This window comes from Ranitomeya imitator, chromosome 8 (assembly GCF_032444005.1).
Source record: "Ranitomeya imitator isolate aRanImi1 chromosome 8, aRanImi1.pri, whole genome shotgun sequence".
In the NCBI taxonomy this organism is placed as follows: Eukaryota; Metazoa; Chordata; class Amphibia; order Anura; family Dendrobatidae; genus Ranitomeya; species Ranitomeya imitator.
This window is the reverse complement of record NC_091289.1, coordinates 162,279,181-162,306,372: the sequence shown is the minus strand read 5'-3', so window position 1 is coordinate 162,306,372 and position 27,192 is coordinate 162,279,181. Positions and strand designations below refer to the sequence as shown.

The following is a 27,192-nucleotide window of genomic DNA, read 5'->3' as shown; positions in this document are numbered from 1 at the left end:
CCCAGTAGACAGGGCAAAATGGCTTATGTGATGGTGAAATGGCCCCTTTAGAGTATAGTCACATGATGCAGATTGGTAGCATACATATGAATTTCTCCAAGACGTGAAGTTTGACATTTTTCCTCCAATCTGCCACCTGTGAAGACAAAGGGAAGGTTACTTTATTATTATTGGAAATGTTGAATTTTTCCGATGCATAAAATTAAAAAAAAGCAAAATGGTCAAATTACAGAAGCTTAGATTTATGGTTACAGCTCTCATGGAGACCTATTGGTTGCTATGGTAACACTATAAACAAACTATTATGTGATCTTGCACTATGTTTTTTGCTAACCTGACAAATTTATATTATCAAAACCCGTCTGACAGATGGCTGGGCGTATGCAGGACCAAACTACAGGCTTCCAACTGTTTCCATGGAGACATACAGACCTGCCTAGGAGCTGGAGACGCAAAAAAGTTTTAGATAATACTGCAGAATTGCTTCATCATCTTTTTTTTTTTTTTTTTTAACACTTAAAGGCATGCAACACAACCGCAAGTGATACAGAGTGGTACAAAGTATCTTAGTTTGTCCCTGTAGAAACGTGAACGTCCAATTACCAGAGAAGTGCAAATAAAGTGTGATGCCGCGACCACTGGCGGGTTGGGGAATACTCGCTTAGCAACAAGATTTAAGGCACACAGGAACACTTTTTGCACATAAGTCTATGAGGTTTATTATAGAGCCATAAACCGTACCACGAACAGTCCATTACACACTGTATCAGAACATGACATTAAGTTGCGGTCACTAAACATGCTGGACAGTCCGTCCGGTTACCATAACACTTCTAATTTTTCTTCTTTAATACGGAGTCTCTAAATACGCCAGACTTCTCTTCCCAGTTTTCGCAGGTGACCACACACCGAACAGTTCATTATATACTGCGGAGAAGCTGCCTAATGGCGATCACAAACTTGCCTGACAGGCATTCACCAGTCGGTTCCAGACCCACCGAACAACGGTAGCTTCCCCACACAGTAGCAGTCACATGCTCTACAGATCCAGACACAGGACCTCCCAACACAGAGGCCACTCAGGATCATGGCCTCACCAAGTGCTCTTCAGGGATCCGGTCCCCACTCTGGACCTCCCAACACAGAGGCCACTCAGGATCACTGTCTCACCAAGTGCTCTTCAGGGATCCGGTCCCCACTCTGGACCTCCCAACACAGAGGCCACTCAGGATCACGGCCTCACCAAGTGCTCTTCAGGGATCCGGTCCCCACTCTGGACTTCCCAACACAGAGGTCACTCAGGATCACGGCCTCACCAAGTGCTCTTCAGGGATCCGGTCCCCACTCTGGACCTCCCAACACAGAGGCCACTCAGGATCACGGCCTCACCAAGTGCTCTTCAGGGATCCGGTCCCCACTCTGGACTCCCCAACACCTAGGTCTTTCCTCTCACAGGACCTTGCAGCCAAGAACCATTCAGGTCCATACACAGGAAAACCATGTGACCCACACCCTGGTGACATTACATACTTGTAACCACCCCCACAGTGGGAGGTGTGTGCGGTTAGCCAGACCCAGCCAGCTCTCCAGCTAACCTGCAAGCCTCTCTTTAAGACTACACAACTACTTGTAGGACTACAGGTCCCAGAACAACCTTACTTCAGGCTTACAGCGCAGAGTATCTTCCTCTGTGACACATGCCGGCCATTCACAATAATGCTGGACTTTGTCTCATCACCTCGGTTATACCTGCGACTGCCATGCATTCTTATGGCCTCAATACACCTCTGTGTGTATTCTGAGGAGACCATGCAGCGCCCCCTACCTGTAACAGGGGTCACTGCATCACAAAAGCAAGAAGGCTAAAGATGGGTGATTTACCGTATTTTAAAAAGGAACAGTAATGCTGTGGATTTTATGCACAAATTTCTGCAATAAAATCTGCATCTAATATCCGTGCATATTTTTTTGTATTTAAAGGGGTTGCCTAGGTAAAATTAAAATGTTATCAGCGACTTGATTATATATAAACATGTGAGACCATGCTCCCCTACCGGCACTCACCTGGATCCAGCACATGTCACTGTGGCTGTGTTTTATACTGGAAGGCAGTGGTCATCATTCACATGGCTGCATGACTGCTTAGCCTGTGATTGGCTCTTGTGGTCAGGTGACATCAGCAGCGCCTCAGCTGATGTCGCCGATGATGCCCTGTGGAAGTCACCTGACTACAGCAGCCAATCTCGGTCCTGCTCGGTCGTTTTTTAAGATTCACTATGTTGCCTAGCCCCTGTGCAGGGCATCGCAGCAGCTTCGGTATCTGTGGTCACCACCAGCTGCCTCACTATGGCTACTGCGATGCCCGATCATGGGGTAAGTGACATAGGGAGAGTGAAGAACTGTACTACGTTTCTAATTGGAAGTATTTGCTAATATTCTTATTATACCTCCTACTGTGGCCGCTATCAACCTCTTTCTTTGTATAAGGCTATGTACACACGTTGCGGATTTTGCTGCAGATCTGCAGCAGTTTTCCATGCGTTGTACAGCACCATGTAGACCTATGGAAAACAAAATCTGCAGTGCACATGCTGCCGGAAAAAAACACACGGAAACGCAGCAGTGATTTTTCTGCAGCATGTCAATACTTTGTGCGGATTCCGCAGCGGTTTTACACCTGCTCCTCAATAGGAATCCGCACAAAAACCACAGTAAATCCACGGCAAATCTGTGGGTAATCCTCAGTGCGGTTTACCTGCGGATTTTGCAAAAACAGTGCGTAAAAATCCGTACACCAATCCGCAATGTGTGCACATAGCCTTAGTGCACCCGATGCGGATTTGCTGCAGATCCGCACTGTGATGTACAGTACAATGTAAATCAATGGGGTAAAGAAACAGCTGTGCGGAAAAATCAGTGCGGAATTGCTGCGGATTTCAAAGAAGTGCATGTCACTTTTGTGCAGATCTGCAGCGTTTCTGCACACCTCCATGTTAAAAATCCGCAGTGGCAAAAACCGCACAAGATCCGCAACAATTCCACATAAAAAGCGCACAAAATCCGCAGCAAATCCGCAGCTGCGGATTCTGCCAGGATATGCGGATTTTGTGCAGAAAATTCTGCACTTTTTTTTCCTTCGTGTGCACATAGCCTTAGGGCACATTCAGTCCTCTGTATAAATCAGTCTCAGATTGGATAATTAGCCGGAATCAGATGTGCAAATTAAATATTTCTTTGCTTTATTTTTTTTTTTAATCCTGGATTATCATAGGCCAATATGGTTCTTCAACATAACACAGGTGGACACGATCTTCATACTGACCCCACTACATATGTAACAATGTATCGCTGATATTTCAAGAAACAAATGAGATTGTATTGTTATATAGAGTAGACAAACTGCAATCTCCATTTACTAGACGACCCGTCGCTCCCCGGACTTCGTCTGTTTTGCCATATAAACATGGTCCGCATGAAATCCTAATTCTGGGGCGTGCTTTCTTACTGTTATTCCTTCTAGACCGTCATTACTAAATTGACAAGTAGGCGTTACCAGTCTGGGGGGCGGCGTGTGCTGGCGCTCTGACACGGCCCAGCTAGTGGTGACCGCCCGTAGGTCATGTAGGGGATTGCTTACACCACACTGTAAATTAATTAGTTTAATATAGTGCCAGGAGTGATTACAGAGGAACAGCACAATGCAGAGTTCTTAGAAAACAAAAGTCCCCGAATTGTTAATTAAAGGGGAATATAAAAAAAATAGTAAAAGGAGAGTTGACAGGTCCTGTTAAAAAAAGGGAAAAAACCTGCACTCTTGCCCCCTGTGCATGGTGGGTTCTGGGGACCTTATTCTTCTTAATGCTTCCATTGTGCGGGTTCTGAGCGCAGCGAGGAGGTGACACCGCTCTGATCACGGTGCTCTTTAATCTGGAGAATGATCCCACTAGACCTGAGCCATCTGCCGGTGCTCGCCCCCTCCTCCTCCTCTTCACTCTTGGTGCCCAGGGGAGCAGTTTGTGAATTAATGTGTTATGGTTGCAGAGGGAGTAAGTTGTCTCTCGGTGTTTTGTTAACTGCCCATCTCTGCTCTGTGCACATCATTTCCTTCCTCCCCTATGGGACAAGTAAAAACCTGAGAGGGTAAGTGGGGCTGCCTCATTCCAGCAGGAAGACCCTGTCACCGCCAGCTCTCTGTGCCGGCTGCTTTTTCCCCTCGCCCTCCTGTCATCTGCCGGAGAAATGCAGCGATTTGGGCCAGGAGAATGCTACTCCTGGGGGATCCTTTCCTCTCCAACTAATTGAATTATGGCTGTGGTGTCAGTATGCTAGGAATACAAATCATATCTGCGGGGAGGGGAGAGGAGCGACAAAGGATGGCTTTATGGCATAAAACCTCTCCTTACAGTAAGGCTATAGATTGCTGCACATTTACTAATCTATATATCTGCGCTGTCAATTACCGGACCAGCTCCATGCTGGATTCTAATGCAAAGATTGCATCCGACCCGTTTACCATTTACTTCTGTAATGTAAAAAAACCCATTTGTTACATGAGAGATTTTAATGAAGGGCTGTGTAGAAATATGTCCTATAACTACTTGCATTGCACCCGACATTGAGGTCCTCTTCCAACTACTGGTGCAAGGGGAACTGAAGCAAAGCCTTGGGGTGTTTATTGGGGGCCTTGTGATTATTTTTGAAAGCAGTTGTAAGAAAGAAGAGTTGTGTAACCTTTTGTATACAGGACTGCACAAGGGCCCCATTAACACACATGTTTGTCACATTAGAACATGTACCCATCGCCATGTGTGGAGAGTTCACGTGTCCAGGCAAAGTGTCCACCAAAAATGTAGACACGTCTGTTTTTAATTCGAGTCCTAGATATAAAGCACACATCCAGATCAATGTGTCCAATAAAAAAAAATAAAAGTGGGTATGATCCATGTGTCAGCCATGTGCTGTCTGTTTTTTTTTCTGTTTTAAAGGGTTCTTCCAGGTAAAACAGAAAAGTCTACGGTAATCTCTGCGACTTTGGTAGACTGCAATGTTACAAATGTCGTGTATTCGCAGCACAAGGTGGGAAGTGTGACGGGGCTTCAGAATTTTAGAAAGAAGACCTGGAGCGCACATCCAAAAATCATACTTTAATCTAATGCCGCTAGGCTGCAAAATGGGACATGAGGTTCTCCGTGTAACATTCTGATCAGACGATATGAAGCCCGCCGCCACATCGCGGCAAACCTCACAGTGGGTCCATAGCCAACCACCGTCACAGCAATGGTGCACCAGCACGGTCGGTATTCTGGCGCCCCACAGTCCTCATGACTCCACTCTGCGAAAAAAAACAAAAACCCTCACCATCCACATGTTATCAAGCTGAGCTGAGCTCAAAAATAGGAAAAACTCCTGGGTCCAATGGGAGGAGCGCTGGTCCAAGCACAACAAAAAAGGAGGAGACATTAACGCAATATGCCAGAACTGTAGAAAAAAAAGACATTGCCCAAAAATCACTAATTGTTCTAATACCACTAGATGTTTTTTGATTAGCAGGAGACATTGAATAAGGCCGGCGTCACACTCAGCGTATAAAAATACGGTCCGTAATTTACGGCCGTAATACGCAGAAAAGTCCCCCAAATAGTGGTCCGTATCTCATCCGTAGGCAGGGTGTGTCAGCGTATTTTGCGCAAGGCATCCTCCGTATGTAATCCGTATGGCATCCGTACTGCGAGATTTTCTCACAGGCTTGCAAAACCGACATACGGACATACAATGGCTCCATGTTCTCAAAAAATCATAAAAGCATAAATACTGTGATATATATATATATATATATATATATATATATATATATATATATATATCTATCTTAAAAGCCGGTAATTCAATTGCCGGCTTTTGCTATCTCCTTCCCAAACCCGACATGGTTTACATACAGTAAACCATCTCATATCCCTTTTTTTTTGCATATTCCACACTACTAATGTTAGTAGTGTGTATGTGCAAAATTTGGGTGCTCTAGCTATTAATTTAAAGGGTTAAATCGCGGAAAAAATTGGCATGGGCTCCCGCGCAATTTTCTTTGCCAGAATGGTAAAGCCAGTGACTGAGGGCAGATATTAATAGCCTGGAGAGGGTCCATGGTTATTGGCCCCCCCCCCTGGCTAAAAACATCTGCCCCCAGCCACCCCAGAAAAGGCACATCTGGAAGATGCACCTATTCTGGCACTTGGCCACTCTCTTCCCATTCCCATGTAGCAGTGGGATATGGGATAATGAAGGGTTAATGTCACCTTGCTATTGTAAGGTGACATTAAGCCAGATTAATAATGGAGAGGTGTCAATTATGACACCTATCCATTATTAATCCAATTGTCTGAAATGGTTAAAAAACACACACACACATTATTACAAAGTCTTTTAATGAAATAAAAACCCGGGTAGTTGGAATATTTTATTATCCTGGTAATCCACCTGAAGACCCTCGCTCTGTAAAAAAGGTAAAATAAAAAAACAACAATATCCCATACCTTCCGATGATCAGTCTCGTCCCACGCTGTAAATCCATCTGAAGGGGTTAACTAATTTTACAAGCAGCAGCTCTGCTAATGCAGCTGTGCTCATGCCAGTAAAACCCCAGCGAATGAATGGAAAGTAGGTCAATGACCTGTAGTTACCTTCATTCGCGGTGATGCGCCCTCTGCTGGATGTCCTCATATGACCTTGAGCCTGGGAAAATATTCTGAAAAGTTCCCAGGCTCGAGTTCATATGAGGACATCCAGCAGAGGGCGCATCACCGCAAATATATATATATATATATATATATATATATATACACACCCCTATACTATGTGCAGACATTTATTTTAGCTATTCTATTCTAACCTATCAGTGTGATTTTACTGTACACCGCACTGAATTGCCGACTTTTCTATAGAACACCGCTGCGTATTTCTCGCAAGTCACACTGCTGGTCCGTGTGTAATCCGTATTTTTCTCGCCCCCATAGACTTTCATTGGTGTATTTTTTGCGCAATAAGGTGACAAACGCAGCATGCTGCGATTTTCTACGGCCATAGAACACCGTATAATACGGATCAGTAAAATACGGCTGATAGGAGCTGGGGCATAGAGAAGCATTGTACTGTATGCAATCCATATTTTCAGCACCTCTCTTACATCCATAAAACACGGTAGTGTGACGCCGGCCTAAGGGTTCCCTCCATATGTTTTTGGACCTTTTCACTTTGTATTGGTGCTGTGGTTTTGTGCCTGTGGCCTGGATTCATTCGCAACATGGGGTGACCAACCTCACCTACTGGTACGCCAACTGCGGGGTGCCCGGCACCGCACCTTTAAGGCTAGTGACCACTGTTGGTTTTGCTGTGACATGCAGTGGGATTCATACCCTCTGATCAGAATGTCCAGCCAAGAACCTCTTGTTCCGTTTTGTAGATTTTTGCCTAGCAGCATTAGATCAGTGCATGACTTTGGGATGTGCGGTTCACGGCTTTTTATTTACTGTTCTGGCATATTGCATTGTTTTGGGTTTTTTTTTTTGCTTGGACCAGCGCTCCTACCATTTGACCCAAGTGTTTTTAAATTGGCAGGAGGCTGCAACAGGTGTATCTTTGCTCTCCGCTCACAGTTTGAGAACATGTGGAAGGTGAGGGTTTTTTTTTGTTCTTTCTAATTTATTCACTTGGAGTTGGTGCTGTGATTTTGGAATGATGTGACCTGGAGTCGTGGGGACTCTCAGTATGGCTGCTGTGAGGCGCCAGGTCTCTGCCCCTACTGGTGTACTGCTGCGGCCACCGTGGTTGCCACACCACATCTCTTAAGGCTATAGTAAGTTAGGGGCCCACTGAGGTTCAGCGTGACGTGGCAGTGGGCTCATACACTCTGTCCAGAATGTTACGCTAAGAATCTTGTGTTCAGTTTTGTACATTTTTAGCCTGGCAGCAATAGATCAATAATGATTTTTGGTTTTGTGATACATGTTGTTGTTTTTATTTTTTTTATTTAAATGTATTCGTTCTGGAATCATGGCCGTGTGCACACTGAACACTCTCACAGTGCAGCAGTCCCATAAAGTGATTGCAGACGGTTTTGTTGTTTTTTTTTTTTAAATTCTGCCCAGAAAACTCCTTTAGGGTATGTGCACACGTTGCGGATTCTCTGCGGATCCGCAGCGTTTTTTGCAGTGCAGAAACGCTGCAGATCCGCAATTGATTTACAGTACAATGTAAATCAATGAGAGAAAAAAATGCTGTGCACACTTTGTGGAAAATCCGCTGCGGAAACGCTGTGGTTTAAAAGAAGTAGCATGTCACTACTTTTTTGGGAATCTGCAGCGTTTTTGTACCCATTCCATTATAGAAAACCGCAGGGGTAAAAAGCGCAGCAAATCCGCAAGAAAACCGCCACAAAAACGCACAAAAAACACGACAAATCCGCAGGTGCGTTTTCTGCCAGGAGAGGCAAAATCCGCACCAGAAATTCCTAAGGCTAATCCGCAACGTGTGCACATAGCCTTATGCCACGTTCACACATTCAGTATTTTCCATCAATAAGACAAAACCAGGAGTGGCACAATCAGAGGAGATGGATAATAGAAACACGTCATCACTTCTGCATTTATCACCCACTCCTGGTTTTGGTTTACTAAAGGTACCGTCACACTAGACGATATCGCTAGCGATCTGCGACGTTGCAGCGTCCTCGCTAGCGATATCGTCCAGTGTGACAGGCAGCAGCGATCAGGCCCCTGCTGTGCTGTCGCTGGTCGGGGAAGAAAGTCCAGAACTTTATTTGGTCGCTGGACTCCCCGTAGACATCGCTGGATCGGCGTGTGTGACACCGATTCAGCGATGTCTTCACTGGTAACCAGGGTAAACATCGGGTAACTAAGCGCAGGGCCGCGCTTAGTAACCCGATGTTTACCCTGGTTACCAGCGTAAAAAAACAAACACTACATACTTACATTCAGCTGTCTGTCCCTTGCCGTCTGGTTCCTGCACTGACTGCTGGCCGCAAAGTGAAAGTGAAAGCACAGCACAGCGGTGAGTCACACAGCGGTGACTCACCGCTGTGGCTGTGCTCTGCTTTCACTTTACGGCCAGCAGTCAGTGCAGGAACCAGACGGCAAGGGACAGACAGCTGAATGTAAGTATGTAGTGTTTGTTTTTTTACGCTGGTAACCAGGGTAAACATCGGGTTACTAAGCGCAGCCCTGCGCTTAGTTACCCGATGTTTACCCTGGTTACCGGGGACCTCGGATCGTTGGTCGCTGGAGAGCTGTCTGTGTGACAGCTCTCCAGCGACCAAACAGCGACGCTGCAGCGATCCGGATCGTTGTCGGTATCGCTGCAGCGTCGCTAAGTGTGACGGTACCTTAAGGCTGCCGTCACACTAGCAGTATTTGGTCAGTATTTTACATCAGTATTTCTCAGCCAAAACCAGGAGTGGGTGATAAATACAGAAGTGGTGCATATGTTTCTATTATACTTTTCCTCTAATTGTTCCACTCCTGGTTTTGGCTACAAATACTGATGTAAAATACTGACCAAATACTGAGCGTGTGACGGCAGCCTGATACTGATGTGAAAAATACCTCACCAAATACTGAACGTGTGACCGTGGCCTTAAAACGGAGATGGGAGAATCGATTCTGCCATACCCTCCTATGTGTATGAAAACGTGTATAAATGTGTATGAAAATCCCAAGAAACAATGAAAACCCTATATTAAGGGTCACCAATCTAACCCAAGAAGAGGTGCGAAACCGGCTAAATAAGATTAAAATAGATAAATCTCCGGGTCCGGATGGCATACACCCACGAGTACTAAGAGAACTAAGTAATGTAATAGATAAACCATTATTTCTTATTTTTAGTGACTCTATAGCGACAGGGTCTGTTCCGCAGGATTGGCGCATAGCAAATGTGGTGCCAATATTCAAAAAGGGCTCTAAAAGTGAACCTGGAAATTATAGGCCAGTAAGTCTAACCTCTATTGTTGGTAAAATATTTGAAGGGTTTCTGAGGGATGTTATTCTGGATTATCTCAATGAGAATAACTGTTTAACTCCATATCAGCATGGGTTTATGAGAAATCGCTCCTGTCAAACCAATCTAATCAGTTTTTATGAAGAGGTAAGCTATAGGCTGGACCACGGTGAGTCATTGGACGTGGTATATCTCGATTTTTCCAAAGCGTTTGATACCGTGCCGCACAAGAGGTTGGTACACAAAATGAGAATGCTTGGTCTGGGGGAAAATGTGTGTAAATGGGTTAGTAACTGGCTTAGTGATAGAAAGCAGAGGGTGGTTATAAATGGTATAGTCTCTAACTGGGTCGCTGTGACCAGTGGGGTACCGCAGGGGTCAGTATTGGGACCTGTTCTCTTCAACATATTCATTAATGATCTGGTAGAAGGTTTACACAGTAAAATATCGATATTTGCAGATGATACAAAACTATGTAAAGCAGTTAATACAAGAGAAGATAGTATTCTGCTACAGATGGATCTGGATAAGTTGGAAACTTGGGCTGAAAGGTGGCAGATGAGGTTTAACAATGATAAATGTAAGGTTATACACATGGGAAGAGGGAATCAATATCACCATTACACACTGAACGGGAAACCACTGGGTAAATCTGACAGGGAGAAGGACTTGGGGATCCTAGTTAATGATAAACTTACCTGGAGCAGCCAGTGCCAGGCAGCAGCTGCCAAGGCAAACAGGATCATGGGGTGCATTAAAAGAGGTCTGGATACACATGATGAGAGCATTATACTGCCTCTGTACAAATCCCTAGTTAGACCGCACATGGAGTACTGTGTCCAGTTTTGGGCACCGGTGCTCAGGAAGGATATAATGGAACTAGAGAGAGTACAAAGGAGGGCAACAAAATTAATAAAGGGGATGGGAGAACTACAATACCCAGATAGATTAGCGAAATTAGGATTATTTAGTCTAGAAAAAAGACGACTGAGGGGCGATCTAATAACCATGTATAAGTATATAAGGGGACAATACAAATATCTCGCTGAGGATCTGTTTATACCAAGGAAGGTGACGGGCACAAGGGGGCATTCTTTGCGTCTGGAGGAGAGAAGGTTTTTCCACCAACATAGAAGAGGATTCTTTACTGTTAGGGCAGTGAGAATCTGGAATTGCTTGCCTGAGGAGGTGGTGATGGCGAACTCAGTCGAGGGGTTCAAGAGAGGCCTGGATGTCTTCCTGGAGCAGAACAATATTGTATCATACAATTATTAGGTTCTGTAGAAGGACGTAGATCTGGGTATTTATTATGATGGAATATAGGCTGAACTGGATGGACAAATGTCTTTTTTCGGCCTTACTAACTATGTTACTATGTTACTATGTTAAAACTGTTGTTTGGACACATACACACGTGTGTACATTTTGGCAGGAATAGATTGTGGACGCCATTTCTCATTTTTCGAGCCCCTGAAGTGCCAAGTGCAGAAATTTCTCCACAAGTGAACCCATTTTGGAAACTGCCCTCCTCAATACAGTCCTCTAGGTTTGTGTTGATCCCGCAGGTTCTTCACAGAATTTTGTATCCTATTGGGCCAAAAAAAGAAAGCAAAAATTACATATTTCTACTAAAACGTTACTTTATTTTTAAATGTTTCATTTTCACAGGGGGTAAAAGGAAAAAAGAATAAACCCCACAATTTGTTACACAGTGGCTTATAATCGTGACAGTAGTCCAGATGTCGTCAGAAGCTGTTATTTGGGGAAATGGTCCAATATCACATGTCAGTGATTGGCAATAGTTTATGAACTTCGTCTAAACAGTCCCAGTAATTATTGATTAGTCCTGCACATCGGCTGGGAGGAAATTTAGCCCATTCCTTCCTATAAAGCAGTTGTATCTCTGTTATGTTGGTTTTGTACCATGAACTGCTCGCGTCTCCGCGTCTCATTGAAAGGGAATTTGTCGCCAGGTTTTTGCTAACCTATCTATGAGCTGCATGTTATAGGGGCAGAGACCCTGATTCCAGTGATGTCACTTATTTTACTAGTTGCTACAGATTTGATTAAAAGCCGTTTTATCTGCCAGTATAGCTGTCAGATCTACCAGTTCTCTGAATACTGAGCTCTGTATTAGACACCAATAAAAAAAAAAAAAAACAGGCACGAAATACCAAAAACTAAAAAAAAAAAGGGCTAAAGCATCAGGCCTTATATATATATATTTTTTCAATGAACACAAATAAATTCTAAATTATCTAGCCTTTGAGTCAAACACAGGAATAGAAAAAAGTGGATAAATATCATTGTTTTTACTTTGAAAAACTGCATGAAAAATTGCAGTGTGATTCCATAAAATAATACTGTGCAAAACGATCGTTGGGCTATGTTCACAGGCAGCGGTTTTCCTGCATTTTTTTTCGGCAGCCAAAACTTGCTCTTGGCACGTTTTGTGACATTTCTGCACTTTTTTTTTGGGGGGGGGGGGGGGGAGTGGGGAAGGATTACAAGTGCTTACTCTACAGTACATGTTTTTCACCAAAAACACTTAAAAGACGCCACAAAAATGTTTTTTGCTTTTTTTTGTTTTGTTTGTGCTTTCTCATTATTTTCCATGGATGAAAAAAATGACCTGCTTCAGATTTTAAAAACACCGCAATTCTCAAATTTTGTCTGGAAAATTAAAAACGGGCATGTGCAGGAGATTTCTGCAATCTCATAGCTTTTGCTGATACTATAAAAGGCAGGTTTTAATTTGCATAAAAAAAAAAAAAAAAACAACTCCGCAAAAAGCTGGACGTGAACATGTTCCAGGCGGACATATGCCTCAAAAAGATATTGTGTGCAAACGCCCTAACATCTAAGGCTACGTTCAGATTTGCGTTGTGCGCCGCTGCGTCGGCGACGCATCGCACAACGCAAATAAAAACGCACGCAAAAACGCTGCGTTTTGCGACGCATGCGTCCTTTTATTGCCGAAATTTGGACGTAAGAAAAATGCAACTTGTTGCATTTTCCGCCCCCGACACTTGCAGCAAAAAAAACGCATGCGTCGCACAACGCAGCACAACGCATGTCCATGCGCCCCCCATGTTAAATATAGGGGCGCATGACGCATGCGTTGCCGCAGCGTTTCCCGGCGCAGCGTCGGGAAACGCTAATGTGAATGTTGCCTAAACCATGTTGTGTATGCGGCTTTTTTCTGTCTGCGATTAATTGGTCAAATTTTCCAATATTTCTGTGTGGGAGTAAGAAGTGCACCGTTGGTTTATTTCACACGTCTTCAGATTTTCTTTTGGCCTGATACCACCACACTTTTTCACTCTTATCAGGCACTGCAGCACAGACCCATTCAATCTACAATTTTTATAACTTTTTTTTTAACTGTTTATAAACTTTTATTGTTTATTACCCCTTTTTTTTTTCCCCCAAAGTCTTAGTTGTTATATCGTCATTATGGAGGCAGTGAGCGCCGCACACCTCGGTGGTGACGTCTCCTTCTGAATACATGGAGATTAGGTGACAGCGCCTAGAGAATTCCTCCACAACCTGCGCTTTTATCATTGCTAGACTTGAGTGTTTACGTGATACTCGTGACACTAAAGGGGCTGATGTAGCCTTTCCATTAACAGATTGCAGTCCCGTCTTTACTGGCAGTGACCAGCAGTTTATTGGAATCGCAGCCGAGTGTATAAAACATCCCTGGCACACGAGGAGTTACACAGTCCCTGCTGTATACTCATTGAACATTGCAACCTGTGGCTATAATTTTGCTTGCTAGTTTACTGCCAAGCTCTTAGCTGCTGGTATTCAGGTATGTAAATGAAGAGACCGGAGCAGACGTGGATTTGCATAAAATAACAGCGCCATTTAGGAACATCTGTCACCAGGGAAGTCTGTAGAGACAGAGGCGCTTTATTGTTTATCAGGGCTGCATCGGGCTCTTTAATCCATGCACCCCTCCCTTCACTCATCAGCACATGAATCCGTGTGCTGGACCCTCGCGTTACACTCAAACATATGAAGGGCCTTCTACTTGGATCAATGCTTGTAGCATGCCCACCACCTTCTTAGTATTAGGACTAGAGGCGGACAAGTCCATCAAGTGGAAATGATTTCAAGTCCTGCATAGATTTAACTTGGTATGGGGCAAGAATGAGCACTTACTATAAAACTGCTCATATAAGTTTGATACCTGTCAGACAATTGCTTGTTGGCCCATTGGTATTCCTCCCGAGCTCATCATTAACATACGAGCAGGGAACGGTCAAGTGTGCCTGGGTTCTCACAGACGGGAATGAGCCACTGCCAGACCGTTAACACCCAATGTGGCCCATCGTATTTCTGCCCAGCATCCGCCACCAGTCTCCGACATTCGCCACTGTCACGCTCACGCCCTGACTGGTGGGCGTGAGCTCGGGAGGTTTGTGGCCCCACTGTGCCACGAACTAAACTACTCTGGAAGGGTCGTGACTATGACAGCTGCCTTGGTCTTCGCTGGAGGCTCTGATGGTGAAGTCAGACTTGTGTGGCATAAACATAAGGATGAATGACTTCGGCGAGATCAAAACATCCAACACCGCGGAGACACCATCACGTGTTTCTTAACGCAGTGATCCAGAACACTGCCCCCATCCCTTATGGGAAATATGCAAATGCATGTAGAAAAGCCGCGGAGACACCATCACGTGTTTCTCAACGCAATCAATAAATAGAGGTCTTTCACCGGGAAGGAATAACCACGGGAAGGGTAGCATCCAAAAGGAAAACCACCTATGCCAAAACGTGGTATCCATCCACAGACAGCTGTTTCGGGGTATTTGCCCCTCATCAGTGTGGAGTAGGAATCTGGCTATTAGGAGCAGTGCCTGGTAAAAGGAAATATGCAAATGCATGTAGAAAAGCCGCAGAGACACCATCACGTGTTTCTCAACGCAAGCAATAAATAGCCAGGTCTTTCACCGGGAAGGGCAGCATCCAAAAGGAAAACCACCTATGCCAAAACATAGTTTATGGTCCTTTTACAAGGCACTGCTCCTAATAGCCAGTTTCCTACTCCACACTGATGAGGGGCAAATACCCCGAAATAGCTGTCTGTGGATGGATACCATGTTTTGGCGTAGGTGGTTTTCCTTTTGGATGCTGCCCTTCCCGTGGTTGTTCCTTCCCGGTGAAAGACCTGGCTATTTATTGCTTGCGTTGAGAAACACGTGATGGTGTCTCCGCGGCTTTTCTACAGACTTGTCTGGCATGCAGCTGCCAGGTGCTACTCCAGGGTGGTGTCTGGCTGTGGCTGCCGATCCCACTTGGAGAACAGGAACACTAGGACAGGTGCAGGCATCAGGCAGGACTGGCAGAAGAGCACGGCTGAAACTCAGGCGAGTAGGCTGTCACAGCTGAGACACAGGTATGGCAGAGACACAGGGCTGGCAGGTACGGCAGAGACACAGGGCTGGAAGGTGTGGTGTATGAAGGAACAGGTAGGGACCTGTTCACACAGAAGGTGCAGGTACGGAAACAAGCCGGAAGGAAAGGAGTATGAAGGAACAGGTTGGGACCTGTTCACACAGAAAGAGAACCGTAAGGCTGCAGATAGGAGCGGTAGAGCAGCAACAGAAGCTAGGCAGAGCGGAACCGCAAGGAATGCTTAGAGTACCTGCAGTTAGATTTCTGCAGGAGCTAAGCAGAGCAGAACCGCAAGGAATGCGGAGGTGAGCTGCAGCAAGAGATTTCTCCAGGAACAGAGTAGAGCGGAGCAGAACCGCAGGAGTGCGGAGCAAAGGCAAAGCTGCAGAGAGACAAGGGTAGAACCACAAAGTGCAGAGCCAAGAGTGGAGTGAAGGCACAGAGTGCAGAGACAAGAGCAGAGCAAGCCCCAGAGTGCAGAGCAAAGTCACAGGTTGCAGGGGAAGAAGCAAAGCAAGGTCGCAGAGTGCGGAGCCGAGAGCAGAGCAGCACTGCAGGGAAAGAAACCACAGACAAGGAGACAGAGGTAGGACAAAGTTCAGACAAGGTAACGGAACAAGACAAGGTAAAAGAGAACAAAGACACAGGGACCAGGATATACAGCCTCCTGGAGGCAGACAAACAAGATACAAGGCAAAGCAAGGAAAACAGCCTTCAGAGAAGGCAAGACACAGAGCAAGGCCTGGCAGCTCAGAAGCAAAGCACAAACTGAGTTTACACATTGCACAGGCCCAGTCCACAGGGTGGAGCTGTCCTAAATACTGGAGGCCTCTTGGTAATTGGTCAGGAACAGATTAGACAGGTGCGCCCTGATTCTATAAGAACCAGAGAGTTCTGGCGCCGTCCCCCTATGCACACAGCCAGGAAGCATGCAGAGAGCAGACGCACAGAATATGGAGCTGGCAACAAACAGAAACCACAACATGACCTGGAGCAGTGGGTAAGATAGTGTGAGAGATGAGAGGCCATGCCGTGATGCCAGCAGAGTTGTTACAGCCACCTTAAAACGCAACATACATTTGAGATCACTGTTCAATGCATGGATGACTTGTGAGGGGTGCCATGGAAAATTTTCCACCACGCTTGCGCTGACATCACATAGGTTAAGTGAGTTCATTGGCTGTGAACTCGCAGGACCTGTCTGACGGCACCACAAGCAGGAGACCTTTCTCACGCTTGCGGTGCCCTCAGACAGGGAATAGGAGTCCACAGGGAGACACTGAGCACTGAGATGCACCTTTTCTGGGGCGGCTGAGAGCTGATCATTTTAGCCTGGGGGGAGCAGTATCCATGGACCCTTCCTAGGCTATTAGTATCAGCTGTCTGCATAGCCTTTGCTGGTTATTAATTATAGGGAAACCCTTTCATTTTTTTTTTTGGGCGGGGGTCCCCCATTTTAGTAGCCAGAAAAGGCTAATTATACAGCTGTGAGCTGATATGAATAGCCTGGGAAGCTCCATGGGTATTACTCCCTTCCCAGGCTATAATCATCTGCCCCCAACCGTCGGCTTTCCCTCTGCTGGTTACGAAAAATTATGCGATAGCCCACGGCTTTTTTTTTTCAGAAAAATAATAATTAAATACATATACAGTAAGCTGCACACACACTGTACTAATTGTATTTGTCACAGACATCTGTATAATTATCTATTATATGTGTATTTGCTGTATGTAATCCATCTTTCTATCCTGTCGGCTCCTGCAGTGATTTTACAGTACACGGCAGATGTATTGCTGGCTTTTCTTCTATCTATCTAATAAAACGCAGATGAACACACAATGATAGAATAACATTGGTCCGAATGCAATCTAATTTTGGATCGGATTGCATTAGTCCGATTTCTTCACAAGTGGGAATGAGCCCTAATAATGCGAGTCTGATCCAATATGACAATATCATCATTCACTGATATCTACCAAGAAATACGTGTCTGACCTGGGGTCTGTGGGGGGGGGTTCATACAATGCAAAGTAGGACCGCCGAATGACTGCTCTGTGCTACAGCTAAAGAAAGCGATCTGAAAAGCGTAAATGGCTGCTTCATAGAAATCGGCAGTATGAATTTATTAAGAGTATTTGTGACGCCCTGAGGTTGATGACACCAGCTCATAGAGAGTTGTGTACCAGAGAAATGGTAAGTGGTCTCCATAATGTAGTCTCTGTCGTCTTCATGCCGTACTCTACTGGTTCTCGGTTACCTGCCTGCTGCCTCTTAATGTCCTGCTCACTGGGAATTTACAGCTCTGCAGCTTTATTTATTGCTCGCCGTTTGCTGCAGATGGACAGTTGAAATATAGCATTGGCTGTCACTGGAAATGTGTGTTTTCAGACATGGGACTGGTCATATTCTTATTCCGGTATTACAGAGTGATGGATGGCATATAAACGTTTTGGGAAATGGGTTTAATGCTGCCTCAGCCATGTCTCCAGGTGCCTGTATAAATGCGCATCCCTTACCACTTCATGTCTAGCTTTCGCAATTTGTTGAAATTTTGCTATGATTTCACGCCTTGTAAAATGGAAGTTAAAGTATGATCTTCTGTTATTTGAAAATTAGGTCTCCATTCCTAGAATTGAGATAACTGAAAGACGTCTTAATGCCAATTTTACACTGCAGGATTGTAGCTAACAAATTTCTTCCTAAAAGCGATTGTCATGAACAGGGGTTGGTCCAGCGGACGGCACAACACACCACGAGAGGGTAAAGGGGAGAGGAAGGCTCTAACAAATAGGGAACAAGGGATGGGACACCTCCTGAGCTCCAACCTGAGCTTGTCCCTAAACTCCCCTAACGCCATAAGCAGGTCCTTCCCCCTCCCTGCTTTCCCTAACTGACAACTCATAATGCCCAGGCTACTGCACGGGCCAGCAAAGGCGCTAGCCTCACCACTGCAGATGGTACAAACACAGAGGATAGTGACAAGCACGAGACACGGTAAATACACAAAACTTAGCTCCAGACTCCTCTGCCAAGCTCCACACCGCAGAGGATACGGAAACAGGACCCCAAAATCCACAGAACCAGATTCAGCGCAGACAACCGAGAGCTGTAACTCCAAGGCCGATCTACATAGAAAACTATATTACCAACAGTCAGCTGATGCGTCAGGTGACTATTTAAAGGATGGTGGGAGTGGTCACCACCCACATCAGCTGACCAGCAACACAGCAGCTGCCAGCAAGGAAACATACATTAACCCTTGCTGCCCTGAAAGGAAAACCGCTACATTTAAATCATAGCAGAACCAGAGCTGTCACGAACACAAACCTGAATCGTGACAGCGATCATTTCACAATAACCTTTCAGTCTAAACAGACTGCCAAATTAACGAGAAATGAGCAAAATACTCGTTTGTCCTGTGAAATTATCTTTTGTGCTCCTCAAAAGAAAATCCTTCTCGGCAGCACATTGTCCTGTGTAAACATGCTGCAGAGAGCAGTGGTAGTCTATACTCCATGAACTATCTATTACAGATCGTTCAGTGCGCATCTGAAGTTTAACCTAGAACAACCCAACAACACATACTTGTAGACTTGTGTTTCAGAATTTTTGTTCCGTGTTCGTACAGAGCGTGGTACTGATCAGCTGGGTAAGGGTCTGTGTACATGGACTGACCTGGGGCACTAAACAACTGCTGATCAGCTGCTTGTTTGGTGATTGGCAGTTATTTATTGCCAAAGGTAATTGTCAGCCCTTGTAAATGGACACTTACCGAGCCGACCAGTACCACGCTCTGTGCTGACTAGGAACAAAAATATTTTAAACAGATGTCTACAAATGAGTGTCTCTAGTTTGGCTGATATTCCATGTTGGGTTTAACCTCTTTCCGACATCGGGCGTAATAGTACGCCGATGTCGGACAACCTCCCTTTCCATCATTCCAACTCCAGACCTCTGGGATATTAGTTCAAAACAGCTGACACGTCCTGGGAAAGATGTGGGCTCACCGCCGGAGCCACATCTTTCCCAGGACGTGTCAGCTGTTTTGAACTAATATCCCACAGAGGTCTGGAGTTGGAATGATGCTCAAAATCAAAGTGGAAAATGAAGTTACAACCTGATCCAACTTCAGTGGAATTTCCTCAAGAAAAGGAAATGATGCTCAGTAGTATGTGTGGCCTCCACGTACCTGTATAATCAACGCCTGGGCATGCTCCTGATGAGGCGGCGGATGGTCTCCTGAGGGATCTCCTTCCAGACCTGGACTAAAGCATCTGCCAACTCCTGGACAGTCCCTGGTGTAACGTGAGGTTGGTGGATGGAGCGAGACATGATGTCCCAGATGTGTTCAATCAGATTCAGGTCTGGAGAATCGGCGGGCCAGTCCATAGCTTCAATGCCTTCATCTTGCAGGAACTGCTGACACACTCCAGCCACATGAGGTCTGGCATTGCCCTGAATTAGGAGGAACCCAGGGCCAACCGCACCAGCATATGGTCTCACAAGGGATCTGAGGATCTCATCTCGGTACCTAATGGCAGTCAGGCTACCTCTGGCGAGCACATGGAGGGCTGTGCGGCCCTCCAAAGAAATACCACCCCATACCATTATTGACCCTCTGCCAAACCGGTCATGCTGAAGGATAGTGCAGGCAGCAGATCGCTCTCCACGGCGTCTCCAGACTGTCACATGTGCTCAGTGTGAACCTGTTTTCATCTGTGAAGAGCACAGGGCGCCAGTGGCGAATTTGCCAATCCTAATGTTCTGAGGCAAATGCCAAGCGTCCTGGATGGTGTTGGGCTCTGAGCACAACCCTCATCTGTGGACGTCGGGCACTCAGACCAACATGGAGCCGGTTTCTAACCATTTGTGCAGACACATGCACATTTGTGGCCTGCTGGAGGTCATTTTGCAGGGCTCTGGCAGTGCTCCTCCTGTTCCTCCTTGCACAAAGGCTGAGGTAGCAGTCCTGCTGTTGGGTTGTTGCTCTCGTACAGCCCCTTCCACGTCTCCTGGTGTACTGGCCTGTCTCCTGGTAGCGCCTCCAGCCTCTGGACACTACGCTGACAGACACAGCAAACCTTCTTGCCACAGCTCGCATTGATGTACCATCCTGAATGAGCTGCACTACCTGAGCCACTTGTGTGGGTTGTAGAGTCCGTCTCCTGCTACCATAAGTGTGAAAACACAACCAGCATTCAAAAGTGACCAAAACATCAGCCAGAAAGCATTGGTACTGAGATGTGGTCTGTGGTCCCCACTTGCAGAACCACTCCTTTATTGAGGGTGTGTTGATAATTGCCAATAATTTCCATCTGTTGTCTATTCCATTTGCACAACAGCATGTGAAATTGATTGTCAATCAGTGTTGCTTCCTAAGTGGACAGTTTGATTTCACAGAAGTTTGAATTACTTGGTTATATTTTGTTGTTTAAGTGTTCCCTTTATTTTTTTGAGCATGGTATATAAAAATTCAAATCACCCCCCTTTAGATAAAAAAAAACCTAGACAAAATCTCAAATCGGATCTTACCAGATGGTCATCTATGCCCTTATCCTGGTTAGGTAGGCTACACGCCATTAAGATGGTTTCCTTACCACGATTTCTGTATGTTTTCCGATCTTTGCCCATCCCTGTCCCTGCCAAAACGTTACTAGATATTCATAGCACGATCTCAAAATTTTTATGGCAGGGAAAAAGACCTAGGATAAGACTTAAAACCATGTTTATTAGTAGAAGACGAGGAGGTATGTCTCTGCCCAACTTCACTTTATACCATAGAGCGGCTCAACTAGCCCAGCTAATAAGTGCTAATGCGGACAACCATAGCGCACCCAGATGGGTGAATCTCGAATCTCACTTCCTGACCCCATTCACTCTACCAGGCCTCATGTGGTCGTTGCAAAGACTTCCAAAAGGGATCCATGTATCAGCTCCATTCACAGCACATTCCCTGATGTTATGGAGGAAGGAAAGATTTAAACACTCCCTACAATCCAAAACTTCCTTAATGACGCATATTTTTCATAATCCAGCTTTTCCACCAGGGTTGGAGCCCCGCCCTTTCCATTGGTGGGTGTCTAGAGGTCTAAATACCCTTAAACATCTTACTTCGCCATTTAATATTCTACTCACCAAACAAGAGTTCATCCAAAAGTACTCTCCACCTAGCTCTGAAATATTGCGTATCATTCAAATTTTTCACTTTGCTGAACAGATCCTGGGACATGGTGTCACCCACCGCCCATCGGGTTACGAGCAAATATGTTTAAATGACTCACTGGGCAGGGGAGCCATCTCTTTGATTTACTCAAACCTAAACGCAATATCAGAGGATGTAAAACTCACATATATGATACAATGGGAAAGAGACCTTAATAAGATAATGTCCCCATTGGAGTGGCAAAAGTGCTGCTGCACCCTCTCTAAGGGAAGTCTTCAAACCTCTTTAGTTGAAACATCCATCAAGCTCCTACATAGGACATATTTAGTTCCGAGCAAATTACATGCCATCTACCCAAATCTATCAGATCGGTGTTTCAGGGGGTGTGGACCTCTGGGAGATCTAAAGCATACGTGGTGGGATTGTCCGGTCGTTTCCACACTCTGGTCAAAGATCAAATCTATTGTAGAGGAGCTTTATGGTGGAACGATTCAGTTAGACGCAACGGTGTTCCTGCTGGGAGCTAGATACCCGGGCTTCTCCAACAAACTCCATATTCTAGTCAATCAGCTGTTCCTCGCCGCTAAGCTACACATTGCAACAAAATGGAAAACAACTACCCTATCTCTTTCCTCAGTAATTGACAAGATGAACACTATCATGTTATGTGAACGAATACAAGCTACAAGAGAGGACTCATGGGAGCCTTACTATCAAATATGGAGACCGTGGATTGAAAGGAACTTTAGCAGTAATCTTGACCAAGTCCTAACACTATCTCTATGAGGCCAATCTGGTGTTAAATTGCCTTCCTTTGATTGGGTCCTTATACCCGACCATTGATAGTACTCTGACGCAGTAATGGATCTCTTACCCCCTTCCCCCCCCCCCTTGTCTTTTTCAACCACCTGTCTTTGTCTCCGTGTTTAACTGTATTGTTTAATTACCATCAAGGTTAATTTAGAATTTGATAATATTCATATATACTCCCCTGCGAGGGATTTTGTTGTGAAACTTTCTTGGTTTTTTGTTGAAAAATAAAAACTTGTTGAAACTAAAAAAAAACCTAGACATGTTTTGTGTCTATGAACTCGTAATGACCTTGAGAATCATAATGGCAGGTCAGTATTAGCATTTAGTGAACCTAGTAAAAAAGCAATTTCACAGCATCGGGAATTTTTTTTCCCGTTTTCCAGTACACGATATGTTAGAACCAGTGGTGTCGTTCAAAAGTACAACTCGTCCCACAAAAAACAAGCCCTCACATGGCCGTATTGACAAAAAGTATAAAATTTATGGCTTTGGGAAGAAGGGGAGCAAAAAAACAAAACCGGAAAACCAATAATACCCGTGGCTCGCAAGTGCTGCTGCTGCTCCATCTATTCTCATGTGACTGCTGATATCTGTGACTCAAAAGCGCTTCCATTGCTCCATCTATTCTCTATGTGACTGCTGGAGATATCTATAGCTTGCAAGCGCTGTTACTGCTCCATCTATTCTCTATGTGACTGCTGGAGATATCTGTAGCTTGCAAGCGCTGTTACTGCTCCATCTATTCTCTATGTGACTGCTGGAGATATATGTGGCTTGCAATTGATGTCACTACTCCATCTATTCTCTACGTGACTGCTTGAGATATCTGTCTTGCAAGCGCTGCTACTGCTCCATCTATTCTTTGTGACTACTGTAGATATCTGTGGCCTGCAATTGATGTCACTGCTCCATCTATTCTCTATGTGACTGCTGGAGATATATCTGGCTCACAAGCACTGCCACTCCCCTCTTCCAGCTGGGAATTTCAGATCTTGTGATTGAGATCGGCGGGTCTCCCAGCAGTCGGGACATCACCAATTAGCAAGTTATCACACCTCTATTTTGGAAATGTTGTAAATAACCCTTGCAATCTACATCTATTGCAATATGCCTCGGCTCCCCAACTGGTATAGGTCCACAAACAGTTGTGTGACTTTGGAAGGGTGCATTCATACCATGCTCATGGGCGTTTGTTCGGAGAAGGAACAAAACTGCAATATATCCATAGTGTGAATGCACCCTTGCACAGGTCCAGGTTGCATTAATTGTGTTGTCTGCAGCTACAGTTAAACAAATAAAATCCTAGTATATCACTGAAAATAGAAAAAGAATAAGTGCAAAACTATTATACCCAGTGCTGTAACAACCTCAGCCATCACTGACTTGTAATGGCCTCACAGTAGTGGTGGTGGATTACTACTCCTCAAAACTAAAGTGTCCTAAATACAAATGTGTACTAAGAGAACAATAATAAAAGATAAAGCTTTGCTGAAAGTATACAAAATATGAAACAAAATTTGGAAACCAAAATGTGCCACCACATTGCAATTGTGTAGCAGGAAATATAGAAAAGATGGCAAAAATGCAAGAATTTTTGTTGCATACGGATACACAGGCAAAGCAGATGGTGAACAGTACATGAAAAGAGGATTAATAATCTTATATAACAAGAGTTAATAAAAAAAACAACATATAAATATATATCTACCAACTGATCAACAATCTGAGAATGCTACTTATTGCCTGTCACATGGTATCCACCCACAATGGAATGTCAAAATATGGAAGAGGTATGTAAGTAGAGTGAGTCACTTCCAGCAGGATGTGGCGCCTAACCACGACGCACGTTTCGACGTTTTACCCTCCGATGAAGGCAAGACGTTGAAACGCGCGACATGGGTTAGGCACCAAATCCTGCAGGAGGTCAATTGCTTGGTTCAGCCGAGACCTACGGCAATATCTGTAGCTTTCTGACAAGACAATGTCTGACACCTACCAATGATAGACAGCATTAAAACAATTCTTGTTTTTTTGTTTGTTTTTAAAGTGCGTCATAAAAATAAAACGCACACAGTCACTTCCCAGACCAGCGCTCTTCCAGTTATATTGGTGCTCTCATCCTCTGGAGAAAATCAGCGGCTGCTAATCGACTGCTGTCTTTCAGTATATTGTCAGACAGGAGGTTTGCCCTAACAGAATAGTGAAAGACTGCAGTGGAGATGTCACATAACAATGCTGGGACAGTATGAGGGGAGTATATGTGCTATGTATTGTGAGAGCAGCATGATGTAGGGGTTAAGGCTCCAATTCCAGCAATGTGTCACTTATTCGGTTGTGTTTTGCTGTTTCAATAAAATCAGTGATTTATCAGCAGGAGATTATTACTAGAAGACTAAGTGTCTTGTGCCTCCTGGTCCAGCCACATCCACACCACTAATTGGCTGCTTTCTCTGTACACTGTATATTGACCAAACGCTGCTCATCAGTGGTGTGGGCAACGTCATATAGGGCTCTGCTAGATCTGCAGCAGCAGATATATTGCTGGAATCCGGTTCTGTGCTCCTGCAGTGGTCAGATTGAATAGCGAAAACCTGCTGACAGATTCCCTTTAAGAAAAGTTTGTCTGGTAGTTTAACATTTTGAGAAAGATCAGTAGATGTTATCTAGGATCAGACTAGATGGGCTAGTCGTTTTAGCTCCCAACACACACACCAGTCTAGTAGTCGTTATACGTGACCTTTGTCAGAATGTTTCCGAATCTTACTTTCCGCCCCAGTTATTTTCCCCACTTCCAAAACGATATCTTCAATGACGGACTCTTCACTTGCTGCCTAATATATCGCGGCCCCTGACTGGTAACAAGCTTCCGTATATAAGGTGCATTAAGCAACTATTGCTCCTGCAGTTTAGCAGTCGCATGTATTTCCACGTATTGTGGAGGCGACATTATGGATTGGGGGTTATTTCTCTGTAATAAGAGAGGCTGAAATAAATGTTACAGGAAAGGAGCTCGCTGCAGTCTGCAAAGGTATTGCATCTTGGGGGAAAAATTAATAAAATAACCCCAAACTTCTGCGTAACCATTAGATTATTCACAGATTGCAAATTATTTTGTAAACATGTTATTAACAGGGAGTCGCTAGAATTCATTTGGTTTCCACACATTTGTCGATACTAAATATATTCTGCTTTTTTTGATACATTTGGTTAATTTATCAATACTATCTGGGGTACAAATTGTGTAAAATTTGGTGGCATGTGAATGAGCAAAGTTATAAAGTCTGCGCCGCCGAGACTTCCATAGCGAGAGCCGCAGCGGCCAGCCGGAGCAGTGCCATAGCGAGAGCCGCAGCGGCCAGCCGGAGCAATGCCATAGCGAGAGCCGCAGCGGCCAGCCGGAGCAGTGCCATAGCGAGAGCCGCAGCGGCCAGCCGGAGCAATGCCATAGCGAGAGCCGCAGCGGCCAGCCGGAGCAGTGCCATAGCGAGAGCCGCAGCGGCCTACCGGAGAAGTGCCATAGCGAGAGCCGCAGCGGCCAGCCGGAGCAGTGCCATAGCGAGAGCCGCAGCGGCCTACCGGAGCAGTGCCATAGCGAGAGCCGCAGCGGCCAGCCGGAGCAGTGCCATAGCGAGAGCCGCAGCGGCCAACCGGAGCAGTGCCATAGCGAGAGCCGCAGCGGCCAGCCGGAGCAGTGCCATAGCGAGAGCCGCAGCGGCCAGCTGGAGCAGTGCCATAGCGAGAGCCGCAGCGGCCAGTTGGAGCAGTGACATAGCGAGATCCGCAGCGGCCAGCCAGAGCAGTGCCATAGCGAGAGCCGCAGCGGCCAGCCGGAGCAGTGCCATAGCGAGAGCCGCAGCGGCCAGCCGGAGCAGTGCCATAGCGAGAGCCGCAGCGGCCAGCCTGAGCAGTGCCATAGCGAGAGCCGCAGCGGCCAGTCGGAGCAGTGCCATAGCGAGAGCCGCAGCGGCCAGCCGGAGCAGTGCCATAGCGAGAGCCGCAGCGGCCAGCCGAAGCAGTGCCATAGCGAGAGCCGCAGCGGCCAGCCGCAGCAGTGCCATAGCGAGAGCCGCAGCGGCCATCCGGAGCAGTGCCATAGCGAGAGCCGCAGCGGCCAGCCGGAGCAGTGCCATAGCGAGAACCGGAGCAGTGCCATAGCGAGAGCCGCAGCGGCCAGCCGGAGCAGTGCCATAGCGAGAGCCGCAGCGGCCAGCCGGAGCAGTGCCATAGCGAGAGCCGCAGCGGCCAGCCGGAGCAGTGCCATAGCGAGAACCGGAGCAGTGCCATAGCGAGAGCCGCAGCGGCCAGCCGGAGCAGTGCCATAGCGAGAGCCGCAGCGGCCAGCCGGAGCAGTGCCATAGCGAGAGCCGCAGCGGCCAGCCGGAGCAGTGCCATAGCGAGAGCCGCAGCGGCCAGCCGGAGCAGTGCGAGAGCCGCAGCGGCCAGCCGGAGCAGAAGACACTAACTGCTGCCACTTATGTAGTCTGGTGCTCCTGCCCATCCATGGGCCTGACATCGCTCCTCTGCATTCACCTCATAGTTACGTTTGCATTAACATTTACCGTAATTCTGCTTGTTTCTTGCAGGCATCTGCAGAACCTGTTGAAAAGCACCAGACGGCCTTCGGTGGTCCGGTGGTCAGCCGCCTGTACCAGGTGCAGGAGACACTTAGGTAAGTGATGCCTCCTGCCTGAAGCCTCCTCTGATTTCTCACTTTGCCTAATCCTCTCTACATAACAGGTCTCCCACATTCCTCCGTGCCTCTTCTCCTCCCTCTCCTGCGTCCCATGAGGCTTTGCAGTAA

At 46.0% G+C, this 27,192-nt stretch overlaps 1 protein-coding gene and 1 long non-coding RNA gene across 2 annotated transcripts in view; one reads left to right on the top strand and one right to left on the bottom strand.

Moving 5' to 3' along the window:
• ACBD6 (acyl-CoA binding domain containing 6) overlaps positions 1 to 27,192 on the top strand; it is a 100,165-nt gene that overhangs the window by 28,262 nt on the left and 44,711 nt on the right. The window contains exon 4 of the mRNA XM_069737722.1: positions 26,975 to 27,060. Within this exon, the coding sequence (XP_069593823.1) occupies positions 26,975 to 27,060 (86 nt within the window). The remainder of the gene's footprint in view (positions 1 to 26,974; positions 27,061 to 27,192) is intronic.
• Positions 36 to 27,023, bottom strand: LOC138648203 (uncharacterized). The gene is made up of 3 exons (XR_011315087.1): positions 26,951 to 27,023; positions 11,423 to 11,595; positions 36 to 136 (listed from the first exon to the last, which is right to left on the bottom strand). It is a non-coding gene; the product is annotated as an uncharacterized lncRNA (long non-coding RNA).